General features: G+C 42.1%; 1 protein-coding gene across 2 annotated transcripts in view; it reads right to left on the bottom strand.

Moving 5' to 3' along the window:
- Window positions 1-25774, bottom strand: part of Cap2 (cyclase associated actin cytoskeleton regulatory protein 2) — a 148027-nt gene that overhangs the window by 19315 nt on the left and 102938 nt on the right. For both annotated transcript variants that reach the window (XM_063259925.1, XM_063259926.1), the window contains 5 exons: window positions 24194-24299; window positions 4691-4880; window positions 3124-3296; window positions 1095-1218; window positions 920-1002 (listed from right to left, as the gene is read on the bottom strand). In XM_063259925.1, the coding sequence (XP_063115995.1) occupies window positions 920-1002; window positions 1095-1218; window positions 3124-3296; window positions 4691-4880; window positions 24194-24299 (676 nt within the window). The remainder of the gene's footprint in view (window positions 1-919; window positions 1003-1094; window positions 1219-3123; window positions 3297-4690; window positions 4881-24193; window positions 24300-25774) is intronic.

The following is a 25774-nucleotide window of genomic DNA, read 5'->3' as shown; positions in this document are numbered from 1 at the left end:
AAGATATATAACTAAAATCTAATTTTAACAAACATTATGAAATATCAAGTAGTAAAAGGTATTTAACATTATGAAAAGAGGTAACCAAAGACAGAAGTTACAGTTTGGCTGAAGACAAGTCTTTCAGATTGTGGTGGATTATAAAATCTCATTTATTTTTACTTTTGTTTCTTTTTTGGTACCATTTTTACTTTTGTTTCACGACCTCACACCTGCCAGGCAGGCGCTTGTGCTGCTGAGCTAAATCCCTGGCCCCCTAAAATCTCATTTATCTAAATTGAACTTGCTAAAAGAGCACAGATTTTTTTTTCTGTCTTAGCAAATTCAGTTCTAGTTCTATTTCTAGGTTGCTTTTCTGATTATCTCATTGATTCTGTAGAAAACTTTTTCTTACTCCTTTCCTAGAACAAATTTTTCCAGTGGGGACATATTTTCTTTGAGATGATGGTTTTTCTTTTTTGTGTGGGGAGAGTACCTGAAATCAAACTTAGGACCTCATGCTTGCCAGGCAGGTACTGTGCCACTGAGCTAAATCCCTGGTCTACATGATGATGGTATTATACTAGGATGATTTCTTAGTGTTTTTATGGATACAGTAGTTAATTCATTCCAATCATGTACTCATCAAACACTTATTGTATGCCTACTGTGTGCAAGTCCTTGGAGCAATAAAGATTAGTTATCTGTCCTTGAAACAGAGACAGTAAATCAGTAATTTCAGCACAAGATAGCATGTGTTGTAAGAGATGGAAGAAGAAGACCGAATTTCAGAGAACAGGTGATGACACAGCCATGCTTGGAAAGAACATGACCAGGAGGTTTTAGGTGGCTATGGAGGAGAAAGGGCCCGCTTTCACAGAGAGTGGACCATCCATGACAGCCTTCACTTGGGCAGAGAATGGCGGGAAAGGGCACTTACCTGAATTTGAATGTCCCTGGAGTTGATCACTTCCACAATGCCCACCACATTGTCAAATACAAGGCCAAACTTCTTACAGTTATCTAGGGGGAAAGACAAGTTGCTGCTAAATATTTATACATGTTTATACCAAGCAACTCATCCTAGACACTATAAAGCCATCAGTGTATCCTACCAATTGTGATGGAATTTATTTTCCCTTTTATCTGGAGAGTAGATCGGTCACATTTGAAAATATAAGCCACTTGTTTCAGTTCAGTCTCTGAAATTACAAGGTCATTCCTGTCCTCTTGGTACTCCTGAAATGAAAAGAGACACAAATATTAGGAAGAAGGGGATACAGGCAAACAGAGTCCTCTGCATTCTGGAGCAGCTGTGCGGCTCAGCGTGACCACAGCTCCTTCCCCAGGTCTCGTCACAGTGCACAGAGAATGGATGAGACACTGTCTGGATGGGGCTTGGGGTCAATTTGCAAACTGTCAGGTGTTGTGGGCACCCTGGCCAGAGGGTGGGGCTGGAGCACTGATGCTAAGCCCACTCTTGGGATATGCGCAAAGAGGCCGACAATGGGTCCCAGGTAGTCCAAGCTTGTCTTTCCAAGCTGTGCCACCTTTTCCAGGGACATTAGTTTGCAATCTTTAGGGAGGCTTTCTGGGTAGACAGGGGACACTGCTTGCACTGACATTCAGAGTGTCTTGTGTGATTTGAATTAGCCCTGAAGGTGGCGGGGGGCAGGGGCTGTGCATGATTATGTCAGGGCCTCCTTCAGTGCAATCAAGCAAACAGCCTCCAGCAGATTGGAATGGGGTCCAGATTCCCCGGGTCCCCGTGCTCATGGTTTCTGTGGCCTCTTGCTTAAATTTTATGATGATGTTGCTTCTTAGAGAGAGACAGCACAATGTTACTTTCTTAGGGGTAGGAAAGGAAAAGGACAGCAATTGTTTGATGGGTACAGAGTTTTAGTTCTGCGAGGTGGTAGCATAACACTGTGAAGGTCCTTAATATTACCAAAATACGTACTTAAAAATTGGCTTAGGGTAAATTTTATGTTATGTGTCTTTTACCATAATCTAAATGACTAGCTTAAAAATGTTTGAAGAGTAAGAACCAATGAAGAAAAAAATATTGGAAGCACCTAGAAATGCCTCAGTTCTTATACCAGCTAGCGCTTTCTGCCTCTTGTTATGCCACTTAGAAATCCTTAAGGTCTTGCTAAATGGCTTTCATGGCTGGTCCATTTGTCACAGCCAGGCATGGCGGTGCAGAGGGCCCCCTGGATGACTCTCCTTGACCAAAGAGCAGTCATCTCCATTTGGACTAAACCCGGCACCATCTCTGTGTCCTGATAAGTACAGAGTTGGCTACCTCATTTCTTTTTCTCTTCAACTGGCTGTACCCAACATAAATAGGGCTGGCTGAGGTACTGATGTGTAATGTTTGAAGGCAGGTGACAGTCGTTGTTTCCCTGCCCCATGACTCCCCAAAACATGGCTGAGCCAGGTGGGGTGAAGATCCACAACTTCGGGGCTGTTAACTGGGTTGAGCCTTGAGATGAGAGGCTGTGACTTCCCAGAGCAGAAAAGTTTGCACATCAGAGCTGAAGCATCACCCCCTAAACATTAAATGCTACCTCCGCTGTGTTACACAGATTGATCTTTCTGTATATTCTCCTCTCTGCATATTGCCGAGGTGCTTTCAGGTCTCCGACAGAGCTCAGCTCCCAGTACTCAGGTAACTCCTGCCATCCTCACAGGCGCTCATTCTCTAGCCACTCCATTCTTCACAAAGTAATATAGTCCAGGTTAGGACCTGGGTGATGGCCTTTTGTGCGATGAACCTTCACCCTGGTCGCACTTAGGGCCCCTTGGTTCCCCATAACTATAAATATGTCTTAGTGTCTTTTATTCTCGCCATGGTTGCATTGGACGTGGTGGGTTGGGATTAATTTATTGGATTCCAATAACTTTTCCATAGGATTATAAATATAAACTTCTCCAACCACGGCAAGGTCCAGGAAAGGCTCTGTGCATGGTGGTCAGTGCCTGGAATCCCACAAGTTGATGCCCAGCTTGAGCTAACTTGCTGAGACTGTCTTGAAATAAAATAAAAATGCTTAGAGATACAGCACAGTGCGAGGGCCCTAAATTTAATCCCTGATACCGGAACAAAATAAAACAGAGTCAGTGTCAAAGGGCTCCACTCACCACTCTCCACTTCTTCCCCTCCAATGCGAGCACGGGAGCATGTGTCTGTGGAGAGTGAGCCTTGGGCGACGTGGGGCTTGGAGTGTGGCTCTTGGTTGGAGACCGAGTTTGTCCTTGTGCTCGCAGGCTGGGGTTCTTATAAGTCTTCTGGTCATCTGTGACGTGCCGAAGCCCTGTGAGGGTCACAGGCAGACACATTTCTTTACATTTGATGGGAAGTGAAAGGTCCGTGGTGTAAGACATGCAAGAACTGTGGGTCACGCTATTGGCGGGATAATCTAGCGCTCGGGGTGAAGATGTAGTCTGAACCCTGTGTACGCTCAGATCAACAGAAGCACTGTCTATTTTTAACTTGAGAAATCCTGTCTTTAAGGACACAGGATTATAACAATTCTGTAAAAAAATAACCCCACAAACCCTCAAGTCACCTTAGCCAAAAAAAAAGACTTTGTTTCTTCTCTGTTGGCTACATCATTAGTCACGGCCTAAATGTTGAGGAAATTCCAGGGACTATCAGAGGACGGAACTGACTTTAGGGATAAAGGGTCAGTCAATTATTTTACTTTGCAAATGAGTTTCAGGCAAGGCACTGAAGTTTGAGCCAATGATAAAGTTAAAATTCTAGCTCCCAGCCCAGTGCAGAAGGACTCCTCCATGTAATGCAGAAAATATTTGTATATAGTTTCTGGCAACATGACTATTTAGATATTTTTTAAAAATTTGAAATGAGGCATTCACCAGAGAGACAAAGCTAGCTCAAAGATGTAATTCTTCAACAAGCTAATACACTGTTTCAGGACAAAGGTGCTAGTGGTTTACCATTTTTACTTCAAACCTTTCTCTCTCTCTCTCTTTCTTTCTTATTTTTCTTTTTTTTGAGACAAGGTTTCACTGTCTTAAAAAGCACTTTAGGCTTGCCTTAAACTCAGTTTGTAGCCCGGGCTGGCCTTGAACTTGCAGCAATCTTCCTGCCTCAGCCTCTCAGTGGGTCTTTCTGCTTTGTATTGGGGGGACTGAACTCAGGACCTTCACACTGACATATCTTCTCAGGCTTTTTATTAAAAGTAAAATAGAGGCAGACACAGGGGTGATGGCCTATAATCCCAGCACCCTAGGAGGCTGAGGCAGGAGGATTGCAGGTTCAAGTGTAGCCTGGTCCACTTAGCCACTTTGTAAGAGCCTGTCTCAAAATAAAATACTTTAAAAAGGATGTTCTCAAAAGAGCCCAGGCGGAGCTCAAACTTGTAATCCTCCTGCCTCGGTCTCCCAGAGTGCTGGGACTGTAGGTGTGCAGCGCCACGTCTGACTTACTCCACTTGCTCTGGATGCTTTGGCTTTAGAGGATGATGCTGACGCACCGGGTGCTGAAACGGTGATGTAGTGGAGTATGTGATAAAGAACCAGGTGCCTGGACATCTGGATCTATTCCACATCTGGACCAGGAGAGCACGCAGGCAGGCGCCTGTGTTCCCAGCTGCACCTCCCTTTTGTGCTTCGGGGACAGGGGAGGAGCCCTGGGAGATCTGTGTGCCAGGGCCGGAGGCGAGGCCAGGCCTTGAGCACTCACCTTTTGTGATGGCTTCTCCCTGGTTCAGCTGCGCAAATAAAGCTGAGCGGGAAGGAGAGGACGCTTCTTTTGTGCCTTCATTCTCAAAAAGTGGAGGCGGCCCCGGAGGAGGTGGCGGTGGAGGGGGTGGTGGGAGGCCAGGCCCAGCGGAGAGGACCGAGAATGCAGATGCCGGGGATGCTACAGGACCCTGCGGAAGACAGAGGATGGGGAGCTGCACCAGGACCCCGGCCCTGGCTGGGATTGTGCCCGTGTCTCAGGGGCTGTGGCTCTGAGGGCCTGGCATCCCAGATTCCCACAGGGCACCCCCTACTTGGGGGCAGAGGACCTGGGTCAAGGAGGGAGCACAGTTGGCAGAATCTGCACACCCACGAGGCCCCTGGCAGCTCATAGGCAAACAGAGCCGTATTCACAAGTTTGTGTCCAGGGCTCAGCATGCCTTGGCCAACCTGGAAACATACGAAGAAAGCCAATCAAGGGGTGAGATACACATTAGAGAGACACTGCACACCACGACCCTCAAGGAGAGAGAGAGCTAGCTAGAGCTATGAAGCAGTCAGTGGGTACCAGAGGGTTTTGGACCTTTTTGAGCAGCTACGAGGGAGATACAGAAGTTCTCTGGAACCCATTTTCCAAACATGCAGGCCTCCAGCTGACTTCTAAGCAAAGACCATGTACTTAGGAGGTGGAGTACAACCTTTGTTATGAACTACTATGTGAAGTGCAACCTTTATCTGGTATGAAGATCCCACAAATTTAAGTGGCAGTCAAAGGAGACAGGCAAGCGGCGGGATTTGTTTTCATGTGTGCAAAGGACTTTACACAGGATGTTCTCAAAGAGCTTAAAACTAGGAGAGAAACATACATACCTATACACCAAACTTCAAACATGAGCACCTTTTGGTGGCACTGAGCTACAGTCCCAGTCTTTTAAAATTTTTAAAATTTTGAGACAGGGTGTTGCTAAGTGGCCAAATTGACCAGGCTGTGCTTGAACTTGCAATCCTCCTGCCTCAGCCTCCTAGAAGGCTGGGATTACAGGCCTGCAACGTTATGCCTTCTTCTAGTTTACTTTTAAACCCTGAAGTACTGTACTACTATGATAAAGATTTGTTCAGAGATTTGTCCTTTTCGCTACGCAGTTCAGGCTGGTCTTCAACTCACTTGGTAGTCCAGGCTGGCCTCGAACTCACAGCACTCCTCCTGCCTCAGTCCCTCAAGTGCTGGGATTACAGGCATGTGCCCACCATGTCAGACTCTATGATAGAGGTTTACAAGCCAATTCAATTTTTTAGAAGTCAGGAAAGTAACAGGTGAGAGTAGGCAGTAAGATAAAAGTGAGACACATAGTTTAGGCTTATATATTTTAGATGTCAAATACAAAAGGTCAAATAGTCCATTAGCACAAAATATTATAAACTTATCCATTTTCAAAAGCTCATATATAGTCCTTATAAAGTATCAAAATCAGGACGTTTTAAAACACAGGTTTTAAAAATAAGCCATTTTTAAGGTAATTAATTCCTACTCAATGTAAACATCCTGAAAATAAATGATTCTTCTCTTATTCAAAATGTCCAGCCTTAAATTCTCAGTGGGGTGGGAGACTCATCTTTTGAAGCTCATGATTTGCAATGGTTTTGGATTTCTAAGGATCAGCCTGACTTTATCCAGGGTCAAGTAGAAAAGGGTTTCACAGTTCTTGAGACAGACTAATGTTCCCTCCAGGATCTGACATGTTTTCCATTATGTCACTCGGGTGCAGCTTGAGCGTTTGCTCTGTACTGTAAAGAGCGTGTTACACGAGCTCTGTGGATCAAGCAACACTGAAGTCCTCAGGTCCAGACACTGCGAGCCACCAAGCCTCACTTGCACCCCTGAGCACATCGTAATTCATGTAGTCGATGAAGGGTTGCAGCCCTTCCCCAGTATCCGGCACACTGAAGCTCTCCATTGGAAAGGGAGACTATCCGGCTTCTAAATCCTATTTCCATGGTTCCTGCGCTCTCAGAATTCAGAACCTTTCTCCAAGAAGGGGACCCATAACAGAAAATGCCACATGCTCAGCTTTTTGAAACTTTGATACACTCAGATAGCTGATCCAGGACAACAGGCAAAAGGGTTACTGCAAAACAAGTTGAAAATAAAAGTAAAATGACAACAGCAGGAATAGCAGCAGCAATGATGAAAAGGGCACTCGGGCCCTGGAACTCTGCCTCGCCTTGGGGCGGCCGTGCACGCATCCTGGCTCATTCCCCTATTGCCCAGTGAGAGAGTAATGCCAAGCCCTGGTTTCCAAGGTTACTTTTTCAGTTAGCATTCAGGTGTGGGACTGAACAGGGAATTGAAATCAAATCGATTGGACATTTCCTGAACTGGATCTCAGGGCCGCCCCGCAGAGGAGCCTGCCTTTGCCTTTCTCCTGTCCTCTCCTGTAGGGTATCACAGCGCACCACCCCAGGGCTTCCTCTTCTCCTTCTGCACATGAACCTGGCGCCACACAGCCGGGAATCTCAGCCTGACGCCAAGGCTTCTGGTAAAAAAGCAGAGGAAAAGGAATGTCCAGGAAGGGCCAGAGCCACAGGCTGTGGGAAGTCAGGTAAATGGAGGCACCGACTGTTCATTGGCTCAGTAGATACTAAATGTCTGGTGATGACAAGCTCTAGCCCGCGGTTCTCAAACGTGTCTGAGAATTAGAAGCACCTAGGACTCTGCTAAACACTCCCACGCCCGGGCCACCTTGCAGCAACGCTCGCTGTGGGGATGGGTGTGGGCTGGGGTCACAGGTATGGGTAGTTTTTTAATCTCCTTAGGTGATCTTAATGTGTGGGCAAGTTTGGGGACAACATTCTGTCTTATGTGCTGAGATTAACTATTTTTAATTTATTTATTTTTCTTTTCAACTTTTTCATTAGATATTACTGGTACATTTTAGATATACATAATGATCACATTCATCATAGAGAATTTACACCTGCACATGATATAACTTGGGTTTTTTCTCCCCCAGCCCCTACAACACCTGAGATTAATGACAGCAATATGACTAGAAAGGTACTGTAACACCTCTAGCACGAAATAAAATAAGAAATCAGAAAGGCAGATTAAATTCAGCAATAAATTATCAGTCAAGGGCAAAGTTATAACTCAAGCACCTGTCTGCTTGAGGTTTGAAGCCTTCTTCCAAGAAATTCTTTATGCTACATTTAAGATTTTTAAAAAAACCACTAGCCATAGGTCAGAAGTATGGATTCCCTGGACATATACATACCGTTGTGCGTGGGCCTCCGGTTAGATACATGTGACTGAGGTCCTGGGGCAGAATAATCTTGTCACTCTGTCTTTTTAATGCCCTCACAGCTAACTCTGGACACGTCCCATCCTCTGGGTGAATAAGACCTCTTGGGCTTTGACACTGGCATCTCAGCGTTCAGTGCATCCCACCCTTGATGCTGAATTCGTGGTGAGTTGGTGTCTTTCTTTTAGAAAGTGGCTTCTTGCTTTAATTCACTTTTCCTAAATACCCACTGGACCTAGTAACAGGATACCTGTATCAAAGTCCTGGCTCTCCATTCAGTGATCGAGCTGGTGAGGGCACCGCCTGTCAGTGTGGTTTTTGGTTTTTGTTGAAAAGTAGACGTCCTAGAGCAGGGAATGCACTGGCCTGAATGGGCAGGGGTACGGGGCATCAGGGCCTGGAGCCCCAGGTGCCCACTGAGTGGCCTGCTCCTTCTAATGCAACCGAGGCTACAGGCCTGTGGGAAAGTGGGGTTCTGAGGAGAGGGGATGCCGGGTGAGGGTCGAGTTCCCATCCTTCACAATGTGAGTTAGGTTTATCCAGAGACTTTGAAGTGAGACTTTGCAGTGTAAACTCCCCAGTAGGCAGACCTCGCTGGGGGCACCTCTGAACCAGGAGCTGCTGCCCTCGATCTTGAAGGAGATGGCGCTCCATGGGGCTCTCTCCCTTGCTGTGCGCCCCAGAAGTCCTAAGAAACCACAGTGTCAGCTCACAGACCACAGGCGCTTCTCTGCTCCCAGCTTTGGAGTCAGGGGTGGTGTAAGGAGAAGCAGTGTGGTTTATTTACAAATTATCTCGTTATCCTTAGTCCCTTTCAAAGAAACCCTTTCTCAATCAACTTGTTTCTTTACAAAATGTCTACTCTATCAATTACTGTATTTTATTGTCACAGTATAGACCCATACAGCGTCACATCAGGATGTGGGTGGACGTACCACGTGACCCGCCAAGGTCACACAACAGGAAAGCGAGGCTGAGCCGTGGAGGGAATCAGAGGAGATCGACTTAACCGTAGCGAAGTGGCAGTGACCCCTCACAAACGCCTGTGAAGAAACCTTCTTTATGCTGCTGATAAAATGAATCTTTTAGGTATCTTAGAGACCAGACTGGGAGCAATTGAAAATGACATTCTATTCAACTCATGTAACAGTGGCGTGCAATTTAAAAGCAAGAAAAACAGCCCATTTATAATTTTAAACAGCCATATTTGTAGTGCAAAAGTTCACTTGCATTGCCAAGAACACATCACAAAGCCTAAAAATGTTGTTTTTAAGGTCTATTAAGATTAATTTTGAGAGCAGATGCTTGATTATATACTTTTTTTTCCTGGTACAAAGACTTTTTAAAAAGCTAATGTATTGCAAATCCCCTTCTCTAACTTAATTTCACTGTCCGGGGAACAGCTGCTTCTTCTGTTTTTACATATATATGAACTGTAGCCATAAAATAATGAAGCCATTGTGAGCAGCTCATGGACCATTTTAATGTTTAGGTTATATACACTCTATAGATCAACAGCTATGTGATATGTACTGCAGTTGTATACCAATGTGCCCTGTAATTTGTTTTCACTCCTTAAAATAATGTCATTATTTTGCTACTTTAGATGTTTGATTTTATTGTGAAAGGGAAATTATTTATAGTTCTTATATGAAATCTCCATTTTGTTGGGGGTAGATATATATAATGCACAATCTACTGTAACCCCCTCCCCAAACACATTCACCTTAATTACCCAGTTAATTCAGGTACAGCCTAAATTTGCATCTGAGTAAGCCAGGAAAGTTGCTCCAAGTATTCATTTTGTTGAGTTTGTGAAAAGTAGGACAAATAGGGATCTGGTAGGTGGGGTTAAGGGGCCAGAGAGGGGCGTCGGTGCTCCCCGCAGACCTCTATCCTGAAAAGAGAGGGTGAGGATTTAAGTGGAGAGAAGTACACACGACTGTGTCACTCTCTAACACCAAGAAGGGGTCAGGCAACCAGCATCTGGGCTAGGTATTTTGACCAATTTTTAAGAAGTAGAGACCAAAAAAATAAAGACACCCTGTGATAATTTCTTGGAAGAGGTGAATTATGTTGCTTACTACAGAGCTTTGGTTCAGATGTCCCTTTGATAAAATTTGCTCAGTGATAGCAATATTTTGAGCCACCTGTCTTGAAGTATTTGTGGAGACTGTAGACAAAGCCACAGAAATGAAACAGCTGACATGCAGTGGTATTTATGGGTCTCATTCCCTCCTCTGGCCTTCATGGACACGCACGTTTGGCTCACTGTTTGGTCTGCTTCCCAGTGAAATCTGCCCTTTGGGGGTCTATGCCAAGCCACCTGGCTTACCATTAGAGATCTCTAGGCAGCAGGGACAACTTATATGTGTCCAACTGTGCACTTATGGGTAAAAATTGCAAGGCTCCTGAGCGTGGTGGTGCATGCCTGTGATTCCCAGTACTCTGGGAAGCTGAGGCAGGGGAATTGCAAGTTCAAGCCCAGCTTGGGCAATTTAGCAACTTAGCAAGACCCTTTCTTTTAAGGATTGGGGGGATGTAACTCAGTGCAAAAGTCTTGGGTTCAATTCTCAGTCCACACAAATACATAAGCACATATATACAAAAGTAAACAAACACACACTTCGGCCATATCAATCACAAATATATTTACATCTTCATGCTACAACTTAGGAACTCATAATATTTTACAATTGAATTTTTTAATGAAATGTTGATTTATTTTGCCAAAGACAAAGGATCTCAAATGATCTGCTACAATATATAAAATATTAGGATGATAGACTTTATATATAATAGTAAAAATAAGTAATTAAAAGAAGTAAAAGACTACTGTTTTATACACATAGAGAGCTAACTAAGTAACAAAACAATTCACAAACTCATGAGCCAAGTGTGCTGATGAGTCCCTATGTCCCCAGCACTCAGGAGGCTGAGGCTGGAGAATTGCTTGAGCTCAAGAGTTTGAGACCATCCTGAGCAACATGGTGAGACTCCATCTCAGAAACAAACAAACCACAAATTCATGATTTAGGGCTTGATTGTGCTTTTGGTGTCAAAACTAAAACTAATTTCTGTTTTCTGAAAAGATTTACTTTGATCAATTCAAGTTCTATAAGAACTTTAAAAATGTACATTTGTACAAGGGGTGACCGAAAGATAACAAAGAATGCTTAAATTTTACTTAATCCAGGAAAAGACACATTGCTAACAAATAGGTGTGTTCACACTGGGAGAGTATTTTGAAAGGAATTAGTGGCAGTGTGCTCTTGACTGCAGCAAATGTTTTAAACATTCACCATATTTTATAAACATTTTATAATTTCTGTCAATCATTAAAGTGTGTCTTCATTCACCTCATTTGCAAGATTTGGCACTGCAACTTCTGGCTCTTCCCCCAAAGCAAAGTGACATGAGAGGTAAACATTTTTTTTTTTTTTTGTCTTTTTCCTTTTTATCGGTACCAGGGATCGAACTCACGACCGCCTGCTTGCAAGGCAGGTGCTTATGCCGCTGTGCTAAATCCCCAGCCCCAAGAGGTAAACATGTTACATCAGCTCAGGACATGGAGGCAGCCATGTCACTGCCGCTGAAGACACTGACAACAGGAGACTTCCAGATCTGCTTCAGGAAGTAGCAAGAATGATGGGAAAAGTGTATTCAAAGGAAAAGGAGTAAAGGCAATAAATATTTTAAAATTTATAATTCCCTGTATTTTTGATCATATCTTACACTTATGTCATGCTTCTACTACAAGAAAACTATAATCACAAAGATAGATGTACACAGATTAACAGATGACCATTCTGAACATTGTAAGAGGAAGCCAAAGTGAATTTATGAGTTTTGTCTCTATTACTTTTTAGCACTTCCTCGAATTTTGAGACTTCTTCCAGGGAAAACAAAGTTCCTGGGAACCTTTCCAGTAAAACAGAATTCTTAATAATACTGCAATGAACTGCTGTATCATATTTTAAGTATATGTTTGTTCATTTTTACGAAGTTAATTCCTTGTTCAGCTATGAAGACAGAACACTGATGGATTTTCAGGTTTCCAGGGAAGTCCCTTCAACTGACCTAAAAAGATGGACACACAGTACTGAAGACAATATTGGGCTCATTTCATCGATTGTTTCTGAGGCAAAGCTCCAAATACCCTTATTCTAGGAGGAAGAAGAAAGGTCATTCGAAACCCAGACTTCAAGGTTTCATCAACGATTTCTTATGGTTGTACCCATTCCCATCCCTCCTGCTCTCCTGTGCTCTCTAGATGCTGTTCCTTTCATATTTCAATAGATCAGAGCTTTGGCAGCAAATGAAAAAAGAAAATAGAAGAAACAAAGTCACTTCTAGGAATTAATAACAGTGTTACATTGGAAAGTAGCCTGGGAATGACATACACGATTCATTCTGGTACACGTAAACCAGTAACTTAGTGTTTTTATTCTTGTCTTCATTGTATGTCCAGATGTGTCCCTGGAAAAAATGTAGGTGGCAGCTTCTGTTCAACATGCCCAAAGTAGAAATTCTGGGTAAAAGCAGACCAAGCAGAAGTCAGAAGAATAGGTGGAACATAATCTTAATTTGCTCAAGCGGTCCAGATTCTCCACCTAAATGGTGCTGATAAGTAGTCTTGATTATTAGCTTGGCCTTGTTTTGTTACTGACATCTGGCTCAAATCTGGAATTTCCAGATTGTCCTTTCTTTTCATCTGCCAGCATACACAACTTGAAAATACAATTTCTCATAAAAAGAGGAAACAAAAAAATTAAATTTTCCATGAGAAAACTTTTCAGAGTTAAAGATAGCACAGTATATCCACCAAAGAGACCAACGCTAGAAAACCAACAGTTACATGAAGACCAAGACTGACATGTGGCTTGAATTAGCTAAACATGTTCTTCATTGGTCAGTAGAGTCTTAAGTCTGAGCATTCACTGGATTCATGTTTCTGTTTTTTTCTGGGGTGATTTTATGGTAATAAAAACTATTGTAAAAACAATAGTTTTTGTTTAAAAAAAACAATATTTTGTTTATTTTAGTATTTTAGTAAATAGTGGAAATGAAGGCAAAGGCAGGATTAGAGCTGTTAGATTGCGCCACCTTCTCTTTGACAAAGGGGCCAAACATGTTGATGGAAGAAAGACAGCCTCTCTAATAAGTGGTGTTAGAAAAACTGGCTTTCTACATGCCTAAGACTTAAATGAGGACCCCTGCCTATCACCATGCACTAAACTAAAGTTAAAATGGATCTAAGTTCTAAATATTAAGACAAAAACACTAAATCTACTGGAAGACGAAGTAGGTAGAAATCTCGAGGACATAGGAATAGGCAAAGACTTCATGAACCAAAACCAAACTGCAAGGGAAGTACTTCAGAGAATCAACATCTGGGATCTTGTCTTATTAAAAAGCTTTTGCACATTAAAAGAAATCAGAGAGAAAAGAAAGCCCACAGATTGGGAAAAGATTTCTGCCAATTATCCCTCAGAGAAAGGACTTTTATCTAGAACATATAAAGAACTGAAAAACATCAGGCCCCCTAAATTTAAAGACCCAGTCCAAAAATGGGCATTTGAGATGAATACACAATTATCAGGTGAAGAAATGCAAATAAATACATGAAAAAATGTTTGACACCATTGGTCACTCAAGAATTGCAAATTAAAACAACACTGAGATATCATCTTATTCCACAAAGAATGATTCACATCAAGAAATTAACCAATAACAAATGGGGGTGGGACTGTGGAGAAGAAGGAACCCTTCTCCACTGTTGGTGGAGGTGCAGACTGGTGCCACCACTGTGAAAATCAATGTGGTGATTCCCCAAAAAAGTACGATTAGAGATTCCATTCGACCCTGCTGTTTCCCTTCTGGGTATTTTCCCAGAAGAACTAGAAACATCATACCATAGTGATATATGTGCAACTAGGTTTATTTTATAGCTGTAGAATTTTTAATCTTAGAAACAACCCAGATGGCCATCAACTGAGGAATAGGTAAAAAAGATGTGGTATTTTTATACAAAGGGATACTACTCAGCCATAAAGAATGATAAACCTGAGGCTTTTATAGGTAAATGGATGCAACTAGAAACTACATTCATAAGTGAAAAAAATCAGACTTGCATGTGTAAACACTATATTGTCTGGCTAGTGTGAGAAACTGAAAGAGTAAATAAGATCCAAAAGTTACAATAGATATAGTAAAAGGGAAAGAAACTATTCAAAGGGAAATTATATTATTTGATCAGTCTTGCATGCCTATATCTGGTAACCTGAGCAACTATTTTAAAAATAACAATATGCAATATAACCAGCATTATAAAATTCCTAAGATGTTGCTTTGAAATCTATATTGCTATTGTTTTTTGTTGGCATTTTGTTTTTGTTATGTTTGTTTCCTGATTTTTTTCTCTTTAGAATAAGAAAGAAAAACAAAGAGCTGTTAGATTGTTTACATGTGGCTTTGTGTTACATAAGTATTTTATTTTCCTGGAATTTTCTTTCATTAAAATACTCACAAACATCAGTCTCTGCTAAGCATTACAGCTGAGGCATGCTAAGGCAGAGTAATTGACTCAATTTCAGTTCCCAAATTCACAGGGAAAGTTCAGTTGGTGCTTAGATGATGGAAGGCACAGCCATCAGCTCAGGCGGCATCCAAAGTGCTGCCAATCAGCTGAAGCCAGGGCTCAGCTCTGTGTTCTGGTGAAGGCACTGTTTCGCTTTTGGAAGATAATGTGTGCCTTTCACCCTTTCGTCTCTTTGGAGACAGAGTCTCTGTATGTCCTCCAGGCTGGTTTTGAACTTGCTGTGTAGCCCAGGCTGGCCTTGGGTTTGTGATGCTCCGAGGTTGGTTACGGGCGTGTGCTGTGAGGCCCAGCTTCCCCCTCCTCTCTCAGGAAGACCTTTGGCTTACCCTACCATCAGCTTGTGTTTCCTGAGTTTGTGCCAGCCGAGAGTGAGAGGAGCCGATGGCAAGGAGAGAGGACAGAGCAGCGTTGCTGACCAGCAATGATGGCCACCATCTATCCCACTGTCATCGCTGGGCAGAAGGAAGGACACATTTTCACATAGTCCTTGAACAATGGGCACAATCCATAGTTAATGGACTAACAGTCTAGACATTGCTCTGAGAAGAAATGTGATCAGAACTGAATGCATTTGATTAAGCAGCTGTACATGGGCATCATCTATTTCTAACGCCTGGGAGCAGTCATGCTGGGGATTGCAGGCTGAATCCGAGGAGGAGTCTCCAAAGAGCACACAGCCTCCGAGGACACACAGCAGGGACTTGGTTCTGGTCTTTGAGTCTTCTTTAAGACCTAAGATTGTATTTTAGTTTGGAAGGTTCTTCTCTGGTTTATTCCTTGGAAAACTCTTATATGATCTTCAATGCGAGACACAAATGTCTCTTCTTTTTGTGGGCGCATAGAACTTTCCCCAAAGGAAGCTTGCTGTTTCTTTATATCAGGACCCCTTGGGATACTTTCGAGCTACTTCATATCCTGCCCTAATCATGTGTCTCTGAAGTGTGGTTTGGGGTGAGTCCCAGCTCTGAAGAGCCTGTCATTAATGTCTTAATGTCTAATATTTTAATATCATCAGTGACTGGGGGGCGGGGATAGAATGGGTAACAGGACGTAGTCACTTACGCTGTGGCCTTCAATCTTACAAATTAGGGAACTTTAAATAGCAAATCTTGTTAGAGTATTTCTAGTGTGATGTTCAATGAATTAGGAATATGTGCTAAAACTTTTATATATATATATATGTATATATATACACACACACAAGATAGATAACTATACTACTAACCTTTGTAAGTTCATCAAAAAGAACAGTTTGTGCTGTCATTGACTGATCATTTTTTTCAAGCCTAGATCTTGTAACCTGAACAAGTACTTCTAAGATAACAATATGCAAAATATTAACTAGTGTTAACTTCCTGCTTTTTTTTTGAAATTCTGTATAATTTCTCTCTTTCATTTTATTTTGTTTTTAAAATAAAATAATCTTTGTGAGCCCTCAGGTTTAGAGAGGTTGAGTTTTTGGCTATAAAAGAATTCTAGTTCATGAAATAATCTTGATTGTTAAATAGATGGTTTTAAAAGTAACTACAGTTTTGAGTCATGGAGATTTAAGTATGCTAAAAATATTTATATATTCTTATCAACAAACAGCAAAATTCAAAGGTATTTATGAGATAATAGAATCAATTATAAGTATAAAAACATTTAATTAGAACTTCACAGTACAGCTAACTCCAAATAACTGTATGAAAACTGTGTATAAACTGGCTATTTGATTGCTTTTAACCCACATAGTACATAGAACACAGTACATAGTACATAGAACATAGATGAAAATTAAGTTGACCGTGACCCCAGTAATTTGGTGCTGAAATTGAAATTGTAAGTAATAATCCATCATATTAGACAACTGGTCCTTAAATACTGCAACCCAGAGATCATTACATGAAAACTTATTACTCTTTTAATTCTATAAAATTGCATCAGCTGGGTACCCTCCAGAAAGCTCCCTCTGGAAGGTGATGACAGCCTTTTCATTTGGGCTCCACAGTTGGTGTCGGTGGTCAGCCTCTCTTTCTTGTAGCTTTGAGACTCTTGGTTTGTCCAGTTCTCTCTCTTATCTCTTTTTTGTCTGTAAATAATGGGATTTCCCAAGGTCTTATCCTTTATCTCTGTCTTTTTGTACCTGCTGTTCAGTTTAACTGTCATCTCTAGGGGGGTGACTCCCCTCACACATATCTGGGTCCCCCACTCAGTGGGCTCAGACCCATGCTGCCCTGATGTCTATACCTCCCTCTGACCTGCTCCTCACACACAGCAGAGTCTAAAGATTTTCCAGAGTGCTGAAGGTTTTTCTTCCTCTTTCTACTCACGGTCTTCATGACTTTCTCTGCTTTGATTGGCGTTACCGTAAGTATCCCAGAATTCCAGGTAGGAAACTTTGTATTTAAATTCTCCCTCCGAAACCTTCACCTACTTTGTCTTGCAACTTCTCTCTCTCTCTCTCTCTCTCTCTCTCTCTCTCTCTCTCTCTCTCTCTCTCTTTCTGTCTTGTCTTTTTCCTTTTTATTGGTACCAGGGATTGAACTCACGACCACACACTTGCAAGGCACGCGCTTATGCCGCTGAGCTAAACCCCCAGCCCCCAACTTCTCTTTCTTGGTGCGGCCGTTGTTACATGACAATTAGCTCTGGTCGCCTGTTAAAATCTCCTAATATCAAATCATTTCCCTTTTCATTTGTCTTACGCAACTACCAAATCATTACTGCATGTAACTTTCTGCTTAACAATCTACAGTGAAGGATATTCAGCCCAAACCTTGGAGTGACACGGGATGGTATCATCTTCCCTCAACGTACCCTCCTGGCCTCATCTCTCCCTCTGTTCAGCTCCAAAAGATGGCCAGCCTTCCAGGTCTCTCTCTCTCTTTCAAAGTTCCTTGTTCATGCTCCACGTGCACACACTGAATTCTCTGCCAAGAAACTGTCTTTGCTTTATTGTCTGCGTAGGAAACTCCTTCTCATCTTTCAAGATTCCGTTCAGTTTGTCAGCCCCTTTGTGGTCTTGCCTGCCCACCAAGGACTCTAATTAGCAAAGCTTACTTTCCAACCTAGCTTTGTATTATTGCTATTTTTTTAAAATAAATGTATTGTAATACAAATGCTTGAGAGCAGAAACTATCACAGTATCTGACGTGTGTTGTGCACCATAAAAAACCAACAGATGGTAAGTAAATTAATTACAGTGATACCTCAGTTCACGAACTCAATTCTCTACACAATTCTGGTTGCAAACCAAACTGGACAAGAACTGGATCAAATTTCCTTATAAGCTCAATATTGAACCTAACCATTGAGTTTGATTCCGTTCTCATCCAATTCATTTTGGGACCAGAATCATGGAAAAGGTTAAATTTACAAAGGGAGGTACTACTGTACTAAGTAAATGAATGGGTAGAAATGATGTCCCTACAACAACTGCTTTCAATTGAAATATGCTAAGATAGTATTTTTCAGACTTTAATATGCATATGAACCACCTGGGGAATCTTAGCAACATGCAGGTTCTGGGTCAGCAGAGGTGGAGCAGGCCACAGATTCCCCTTGTCTAACCAGTGCTCGTATTGCTACTGGTCCCAGGACCACACTACCTACGGGATGGGATGAGGAGCAGCCCATGTCTTCCTGGTCTATGTGAGCACAATGCTGGCCCCCTCCACCATTGCATCATGCTGCACGGTTTTGTACCTGCTGTTCAGTTTAACTGTCATCTCTAGGGGGATGACTCCCCTCACACATATCTGGGTCCCCACTCAGTGGGCTCAGACCCATGCTGCCCTGATGTCTATACCTCCCCTCTGACTTGTCAGCCAGAATGTGAATTTTAGGGTACAAGGACTATGTCTATGATGTCGTGTACCCATCTTTGTATTCCCATCACTTTGTCCAGAACCTAGTATGTGGCCGGGGTGGGGTGTGTCTCTCATTTCCACCCTAACTCTGTTATCTGTGCATCCAGGGCTCCCTTGGTAATTGATGATACTCCTAACCCAGTCCTGTCCAGTGAGCGACATGGCTCTTTTCCATGAGGAACCACAGCGCAGATGCTCCTTGATTTACCTTGGAGTTGCCTCCTGATAAAGCCATCATATGCTGAAAATGCACTGAACACTCCCAATTTAGCAACACAATGCACCAGAGATCGATGGCTGCTCCCTGTTGGGATCACGTGGCCAAGTGGGACCTGCACTTGCCGTGGCCAGGCATCTCAAGAGCGGACTGTAACCCTTAGTGCTGGCCAAGGAAAGGATGCAAATTACAAAGTTCAGTGTCTGCTGAATGCCTGTTGCTTTTGCGTTATCATAAGGTTGAGAAATCATACACAGAGCCGTTCTAAATTAGGGAACTTTCTGTAACTGGAACCCCAAGCCTGAGAACAGAGCTAGATACAAGAGCACTTAAGTACACATAATGTGGCTGTGGTCTGGTACAGCAGGGACAGTCTGGGGAAGGTTCAAAGAGCTTTGTGAGGCTTTGCTCATTCACTTTGGTTGACCAACTTAAGGTGCGGGTTTAGTATACGCTCTAAATTCAAATTTGGATGTCAAAGATTGAGACTAGCCAGGAATGATGGCACAGGTCTGTAAGCCCGGCGCTCTGTGAGGCGGAGGCAGGAGAATGGCAAGTTTGAGCCCAATCTGGGTAACTTAGCAACTTATCAAGACTACCTCAAAAAAAAAAAAAAAAAAAAAAAAAAAAAAAAAAAAAAAAACGATTGGAAATATACTGTAGCTCAGTGAGAAGGCCCTGGGTTTAGTCCTCAGTTAAAAAAAGAGATAGTGAATAGTTTTATAAATACTGAGAGAGAGCCAGAGAGATCAGAAGATTTGAGAATGTGCAAGATATATATATATAATTGATGACATGTTACAGAGTGTACATTATTTATAGTAAGTAGGAATACCTTCTGGCTGAGTTTTAATTTGATCAAAGGCAAAATGTTAAAACTTTTGCTTTGTTAATGGATAGTTGGTCTTTACATTGAGAAAAAGAAAAAGAATTGTAAAGATGAATCTATCTGAGCAAAGATAAAACTTCACTTTCTCACCAATTTTAATCACTCCTGGTGGTTTGTATTTTCCTGGATGTTCATGCAAGGTAAGGATGGGTGACACCTAAGTGCATAGGGCTGATTTTTAAAACATTATTGACATGAAGAACTATATCACCATTGCATAAGATTTTGTGTATAATTATCCATGCATAGTTTTATTCCATTTTACAAATGATTATACACTAGTTTTCCCCCAAAGTTAAGGTAATTTAGAAATACTAAAAACACAGAGTTTACAAGTTGACAATTTTAGTGCGAGAAAGTTAATAAAGTTAATATAAAAGCATTTATCCTATTTATGAAATATTTTTCAGGTCCCTTTCCTGGCCAGTTCCATCAGAACAGGAAAGTAGTTTGGGTGGTGATATAGACAATTCTTAGGAAAAGAAGCAATCATTTTGGTCACTGTAAGTGTAAGAACTGGGCCTTAGTCTTACAGCTTTGTTATCCAATTTGAAGGAAATGCCAATGAATTTTACAAATTTGACCAATGGCAAAGGGTACATATAACAGTGTATTTGTAGGAAGAGATCAATTCACCTGACAGCCTTGATTTGTGCAGTAACAGTAAGGAAGCAATGTAATTAGTATGAAAAAGAGTTGGGAAGAATTAAGTAACGGAAAGGGACGAGTAGAGAGCCTCTCACACAGTTGTCTTGAGGTTGAAGAAAAGCCCACAGAAGCGACAGGATTCCACTGACCACAGTCAACGCAACAAGAAATTCCGGATGGATTACTGCTCAGCTGCTTCCTCCCCGGAAATGCCTCCTCCAACCCCACCCAGCACATTTGTACACACACACATGCACACACACACGCATGCACACGCACACTCCTGAAGAATCCCTGGCCTCAGAGTTTCACATTCCTGGCACAGCTGCAGCCTGAGGGCAGCGGCCAAGGGGTGGGAGCCAGAAAACCCTGCGCCAGCTGCTAACTCAGGGGCTGCTTCTTTCTTGGAGCCAGGTACCCTTGGGAATCCAGGATCTCAAGCAACTGCAGTTGGTCACTGAAAACCACTTCTGGTGCAAAACTCAAAATTCAACTTGAAGGGGCCAGGGATTTAACTCCATGGCATAAGTGCCTGCCTGCTAAGCATGACGTCATGAGTTCAATCGCTGGTACCAAAAAAAAAAAAAATCAACTTGAAAACAGAAGAATGCAACAACTACTGAAAATCTGTGGTGCACACAAGAGTACTGTAACTGGCAGGCCCATTAAGGTGGAATTAGTTTCTACGACCTGAATCCTGTGGTACCCGTGCACACCAGCACCCCATCTCTTCCACATTCTTCACTGATGCTTGTCATTTTATATCTCACACTTTTATCTAGTTGTGATTTGTGGAATTCAATAATGTTTTTTCTTTTTTTGTTCTTTTCCAGTTGGGGATGTAGCCCAGCAGCAAAGTGCCTGCCTGGCAAGCACAAGGTCCTAAGTTCGATTCCCAGTACCCACCTCTAAAATCAAAAAGTCAAAGGGTAATTTTTATGATGTACTTTTTAATAAGCTCTCCCCCAGCCTACACAGAACCATAAGACAAAAATATCAGGAAATACCATTCCATGCATCTCTCTTAAGGCTTGTCAGAAGGGTTTGTGCATATGATGTTATTGCTGAGCTAATATTTTTCTGTCATGATCATTTCCTTCTTTTAATATCTGACCAAGGATTTATCATTCCACCCTTCCATTTTCACTAAAGAAATAAAGTAGGGCTGAAGGTACACTTCAGTATAGCAGTCTGTGCTCACCATGAGCACAAAAATAAAAATAAAACCAAAGCAAAAATATCCTCCAAAGTGACACAGATGCTCCTCGTTTACCACTTTAACTAGAATTTTTTCTGACTGTGAGGTTCAGGTTGCCCTGGACCCACTATGGCTGTCCTTGAACACTCAGTGATCCTCCCGCCTCAGCTTCCCAAGTGCTGGCATTGTCGACATATGCCACCACTCCTGGCTGTACATAGAATTTTTATAGAATTAGAATAGCGTGTGTTCAATAAGTAATAGCTGCCACTTCCATGGCAAACCATGATGCCCGGTGTCTGCTCTTGGATCATTTGTAATTTGTATAAATGTAATATTGATGCTTTTTACAACACTTTTTTCAAATATGGGATATACCTATTAGTGATTTATGAAATCAATTCAGTGAATTTCAGATAGAATTTTATCTAGAGAGCGGCTTTGAATAGCTGCTGCTGCCCTGCCCCTCCTGCCTGAGGGCATTTTGTGTGTCAGCCTACATTTCCCATGATCCTCCCCTTGCCTGCAATGCACATGACAAGCGAACTTCCTGTTTCAGCCTGCCTACATTACCCATAATCCTCTCCTGCATACATCATATAACCGGATGTGACGATAACCTATCAGATTAAGCCTTCTTCCTGCGTTTGGCCCGCCCCCCACCCTATATAAGTTGTAGCCATTTTAAAAATAAGAGAGACTTGAATGGAATCCGCCAAGTCTCGGGTCTCTCTTTTCTCTTGCCCTGCCCCCATCCCCGATCCCCTCTCCAGGTGAGACCCACAGACTGATCCGCAGGCCGGATCAATTTTATACGTAATGTAAAATAAAAAAAGAAAATATCAGAATGCGATATATATAATAATAAATGAGGATTGTTCTGTGAAACTTGTTTTGGTTCTGTACCTGTGGAAAGTGTGTAAAATGAATTCCTCTCTATGATTTGTCTTAGAGTTTGAAAGTCACTGTCACAAAGTAGGTGTTTCTACTGAGCATATGAGCAAAGTAAAACAACCACATTTATTTTTCTATAATCAATAATCAATTTTGTTTTATACCCATAAACACAACTACTCCACTTCATACACTGCAATAAAGGTATTCAAGCCATTTAAAAGTAATTTTCTATTCATTTTCCGTGGGTACCATTAGAAAACTAATAGACTAGCATTTGTTGACATTATTTTCTATAAAACGATTCTCATTCCTCTTGCATTTATCTACCATGAAATAATAACAGATCCAAAGATTCTTTGTTTTCAATTTACTGTTCTCCATAGCAAAGGGATGACAATTCCCCTTTGTGACACATTGATCTATAGCAAAATACCATCTCATTTGAAATGGATGAAAAGTAATTCCGACTAGTTTACATAAACATTCACCCCGTCCACACACACCCTTCCTTACTGAAACACTTCAACTGGTTGTGAATTTTCTACTTGAAAGTTATAAAGTGGGCAGAAGAACAACAGTAACTGAGTTGCACCTTGAACTGTGCATTTCAGTGGTTTTGGGGAGCAAAGTAGAAAAGGAAGCCTTAGTCTTGAGAGGTCAATGTTAATATTAGTATTGTGCCTCTGTTGGGGAACAAATGTAGAAAAACCACACTCCCTTGAAAATTCACAAACCACCTTAGAAGTACTGATACCAACACTCAGGACAGAGCATAGAGGCCATTGGCAGAGTACATTTTGCCTTTGAATGGGATCAAAATGAGCTGCTTCAATTTTTCAGTATTGACTGGGTAGACCACTGTCTTAGCCACTTTCTGGTTGCTGGCACAAAATATCCAACATCTGCAACTTAAGGAGGCCAGGCTTCTGTTAGCTCGTAATTTCAGTCTATGATTGGGTGTCTCTGAGGCAGACATGGCATGGCGGAGGAAAATTGCTCACCCATAGCAGCCAGGAAGCAGAGAGACAGAGAGAAGGGAAGAGCTGGGGACATGGACACCCCCTTCCAGGTCACGCCCCCAGAGACCCACCTCTTCCGACCAGACCCCTCGTCTTAATATTCATATTCATATTCAGTGGTTGGATCCGCCGGCACCTTCTGAAATCTCTATTCCTGACTACATATTTTGGGAAGCTTTATATTTAAATCATAACATCCTTTCACTGTTTAAAGGGAATGACCAGTTCTACTGGAAAGGCATTTCCTTGGGAAGCAAGTGGAGACTCCAAAGAGCAAGGAGGATGCGGAGCCTCTAAGTCACGATTTACTGACCAAGAGACGAGGGAAAACATGAGGCAAAGCTGGAGAAGGGGCCAAGACCAATGTCCTACAGAGAAATTAAAGTGGGGATGGACAGACAGGTACCCTACTATCAAGGCACCTTCAACAGGACTCGGCTTGCTTAGCAATCCAAATACATTGCTCAAGAAACTTTAATGCATTAAAAGATAAATTACAAACACTTAAAATAACACTCATTGTTCAATCTTCCTGTACCTTCCAACTCTTATCACAGCTTCTTAACATATGCACCACCTTGGTACTCAAGATCTGGATTTTATCACTTGACGCTAACTGTTAAATTGTCTTCTGTGTAAGCACCGTGTAGGTCACTTTTAGTGACTGTATTTTATTGCATTCTTACCGTACTGTATGTTATGCAGCCAGTTCCCAGATTTCCTTGGGATGAATGACATTTCCAAAAACAGCTTTCCATGCACATTTTATTCTGTCCATTGCTGAAGGCAGGTTCTAAGGTGGGAGATTATTAGGCCACAGGGGGTACATTTGTTTATAAATATCTGCATGGCGTTTTGTTAGGCGGAGAAGGGCCTGGTACTTACTGTTTTGCTCCAAGTAAGGCCTGTGGTATGGTGTTCCTTGATGTATGCCTGGAGCTCACTCCAAATATTCAAATACGACTTCACCCAATCCACGTGGCGCAGGTCACTTTTGTTACAAAACAGAATGAAGAGAGCAGAGTTAGGCTCTATTGTAAAATTTTAAAAAGGAAATGGGCAGTTACCCAGTATCTAGGGCTCCAGATAATGCCAGAGTGATGTTCGTCAATGCTGGAAGAGAACCCTGAAGGGAAGGTGGCCCTGCACTTCCCTGAAGGAGGCGGCACATGGCCAACGCCCCAAGCTCCAGATCTGAACAGAGCCAACCGAGGTCACATGTCCCCCTGCCTCACTAATGGGAGATAAACGTGGAGGGAACACCATTTCTTTCTGTAGAGCTTTTGATGCAAAGCAAAGAACCCTTATTCTCATGAATGAGAGTGATATTTTAAGAAGTCATTTAGTGTGTTTTCTAATAATTCCACTGTTTAGTCATTATGACCGGTAAGGAAGTTGGTATCTAAGAAAAACTGTCTTCTTCCAAAAAGGCAACACCGTTACTTCTAAAGGGATCCATCTAAACTACCTTCCTTTGATATTCTTGACACTGCAAGCTTGGAGGAGCATGGCCAGGATTTTTATCTCCATTTTATTGAAGGAGAGCTGTGAAATACTCACCTTTCATAACAGGACGAGCAGACAGGACGGAGAGAACTGTTAGGAACATTTAACTCACAGATGGGCCAAAACAGTTGCGTTTCCTTTTGACAGTGTTCACCCACAAGGCTTTTGTTCCCACTTTGCATGAAGTAGTAGTAGACGAGAAAGTGATGCCAGTTGAGTGGACACAAATTTAATTGTGTCCCTGGCTCATTAATCTGAGGACAAACACTGAAGGAAAGCTCTCTTATAAAGCGCGCACCCCTAATGACTTGTCTCTTCCTGTGTTTTGTTTTATTCTCTTTGAAACACTAGCGCACCAGCTGCAGGTCTAGAATCCCACCCTTTACGGGGCTCCGTTAGGAGTAGAGGAGGGGAAGTGAAATTCCAACCAGTCACTCCCAGTAGGAGAAAACGTGAATATGGCTTTGTTCCCCATTTTTACATGCACTGATTGCATTCGTCAAATCTGGGCAGAACGCATCTTTACTCTGTCTCATTTTCCCAGGCCTCTATTGACCTGTAAGGTTTTGTGAGGCTCTTAGTACATACAGTGCCCAGCACTGAGGAAGCAATCTAGACGGCAGTTATTATTATAGCACAACACCTTCTTTGGTGCAAATGTACACTCACATCTATCTATGTGGTCATTTAACATGCAAATACACATATGCAAATATATGTATATGAAACACAAGTATAAGTCTGCAGACACTATTGGAATAGCATAAAGTACATTCAATATGCTTTCTATTTAAAAATTTTTACAATGAGTTACAGATGGGTATAGGCAAATATTTTTTCCTTTGAATCTCTGTAGTAGTATTCTGACTTGAAGAAAGCTTCAATAAAACTTAATAAGGACCGATAGTAAATTGCCTTCTCCTGCAGTCAGTCTCTCAAGGGATATAGTGAGTAGGATGG

The sequence above is a fragment of the Cavia porcellus genome, unplaced genomic scaffold, assembly GCF_034190915.1.
Source record: "Cavia porcellus strain 051 isolate PalLab524CR breed Dunkin Hartley unplaced genomic scaffold, mCavPor4.1 scaffold_13, whole genome shotgun sequence".
NCBI lineage: Eukaryota > Metazoa > Chordata > Mammalia > Rodentia > Caviidae > Cavia > Cavia porcellus.
Note: the sequence above shows the minus strand (reverse complement) of the source record. Positions and strands in the feature narration are given on the sequence as shown.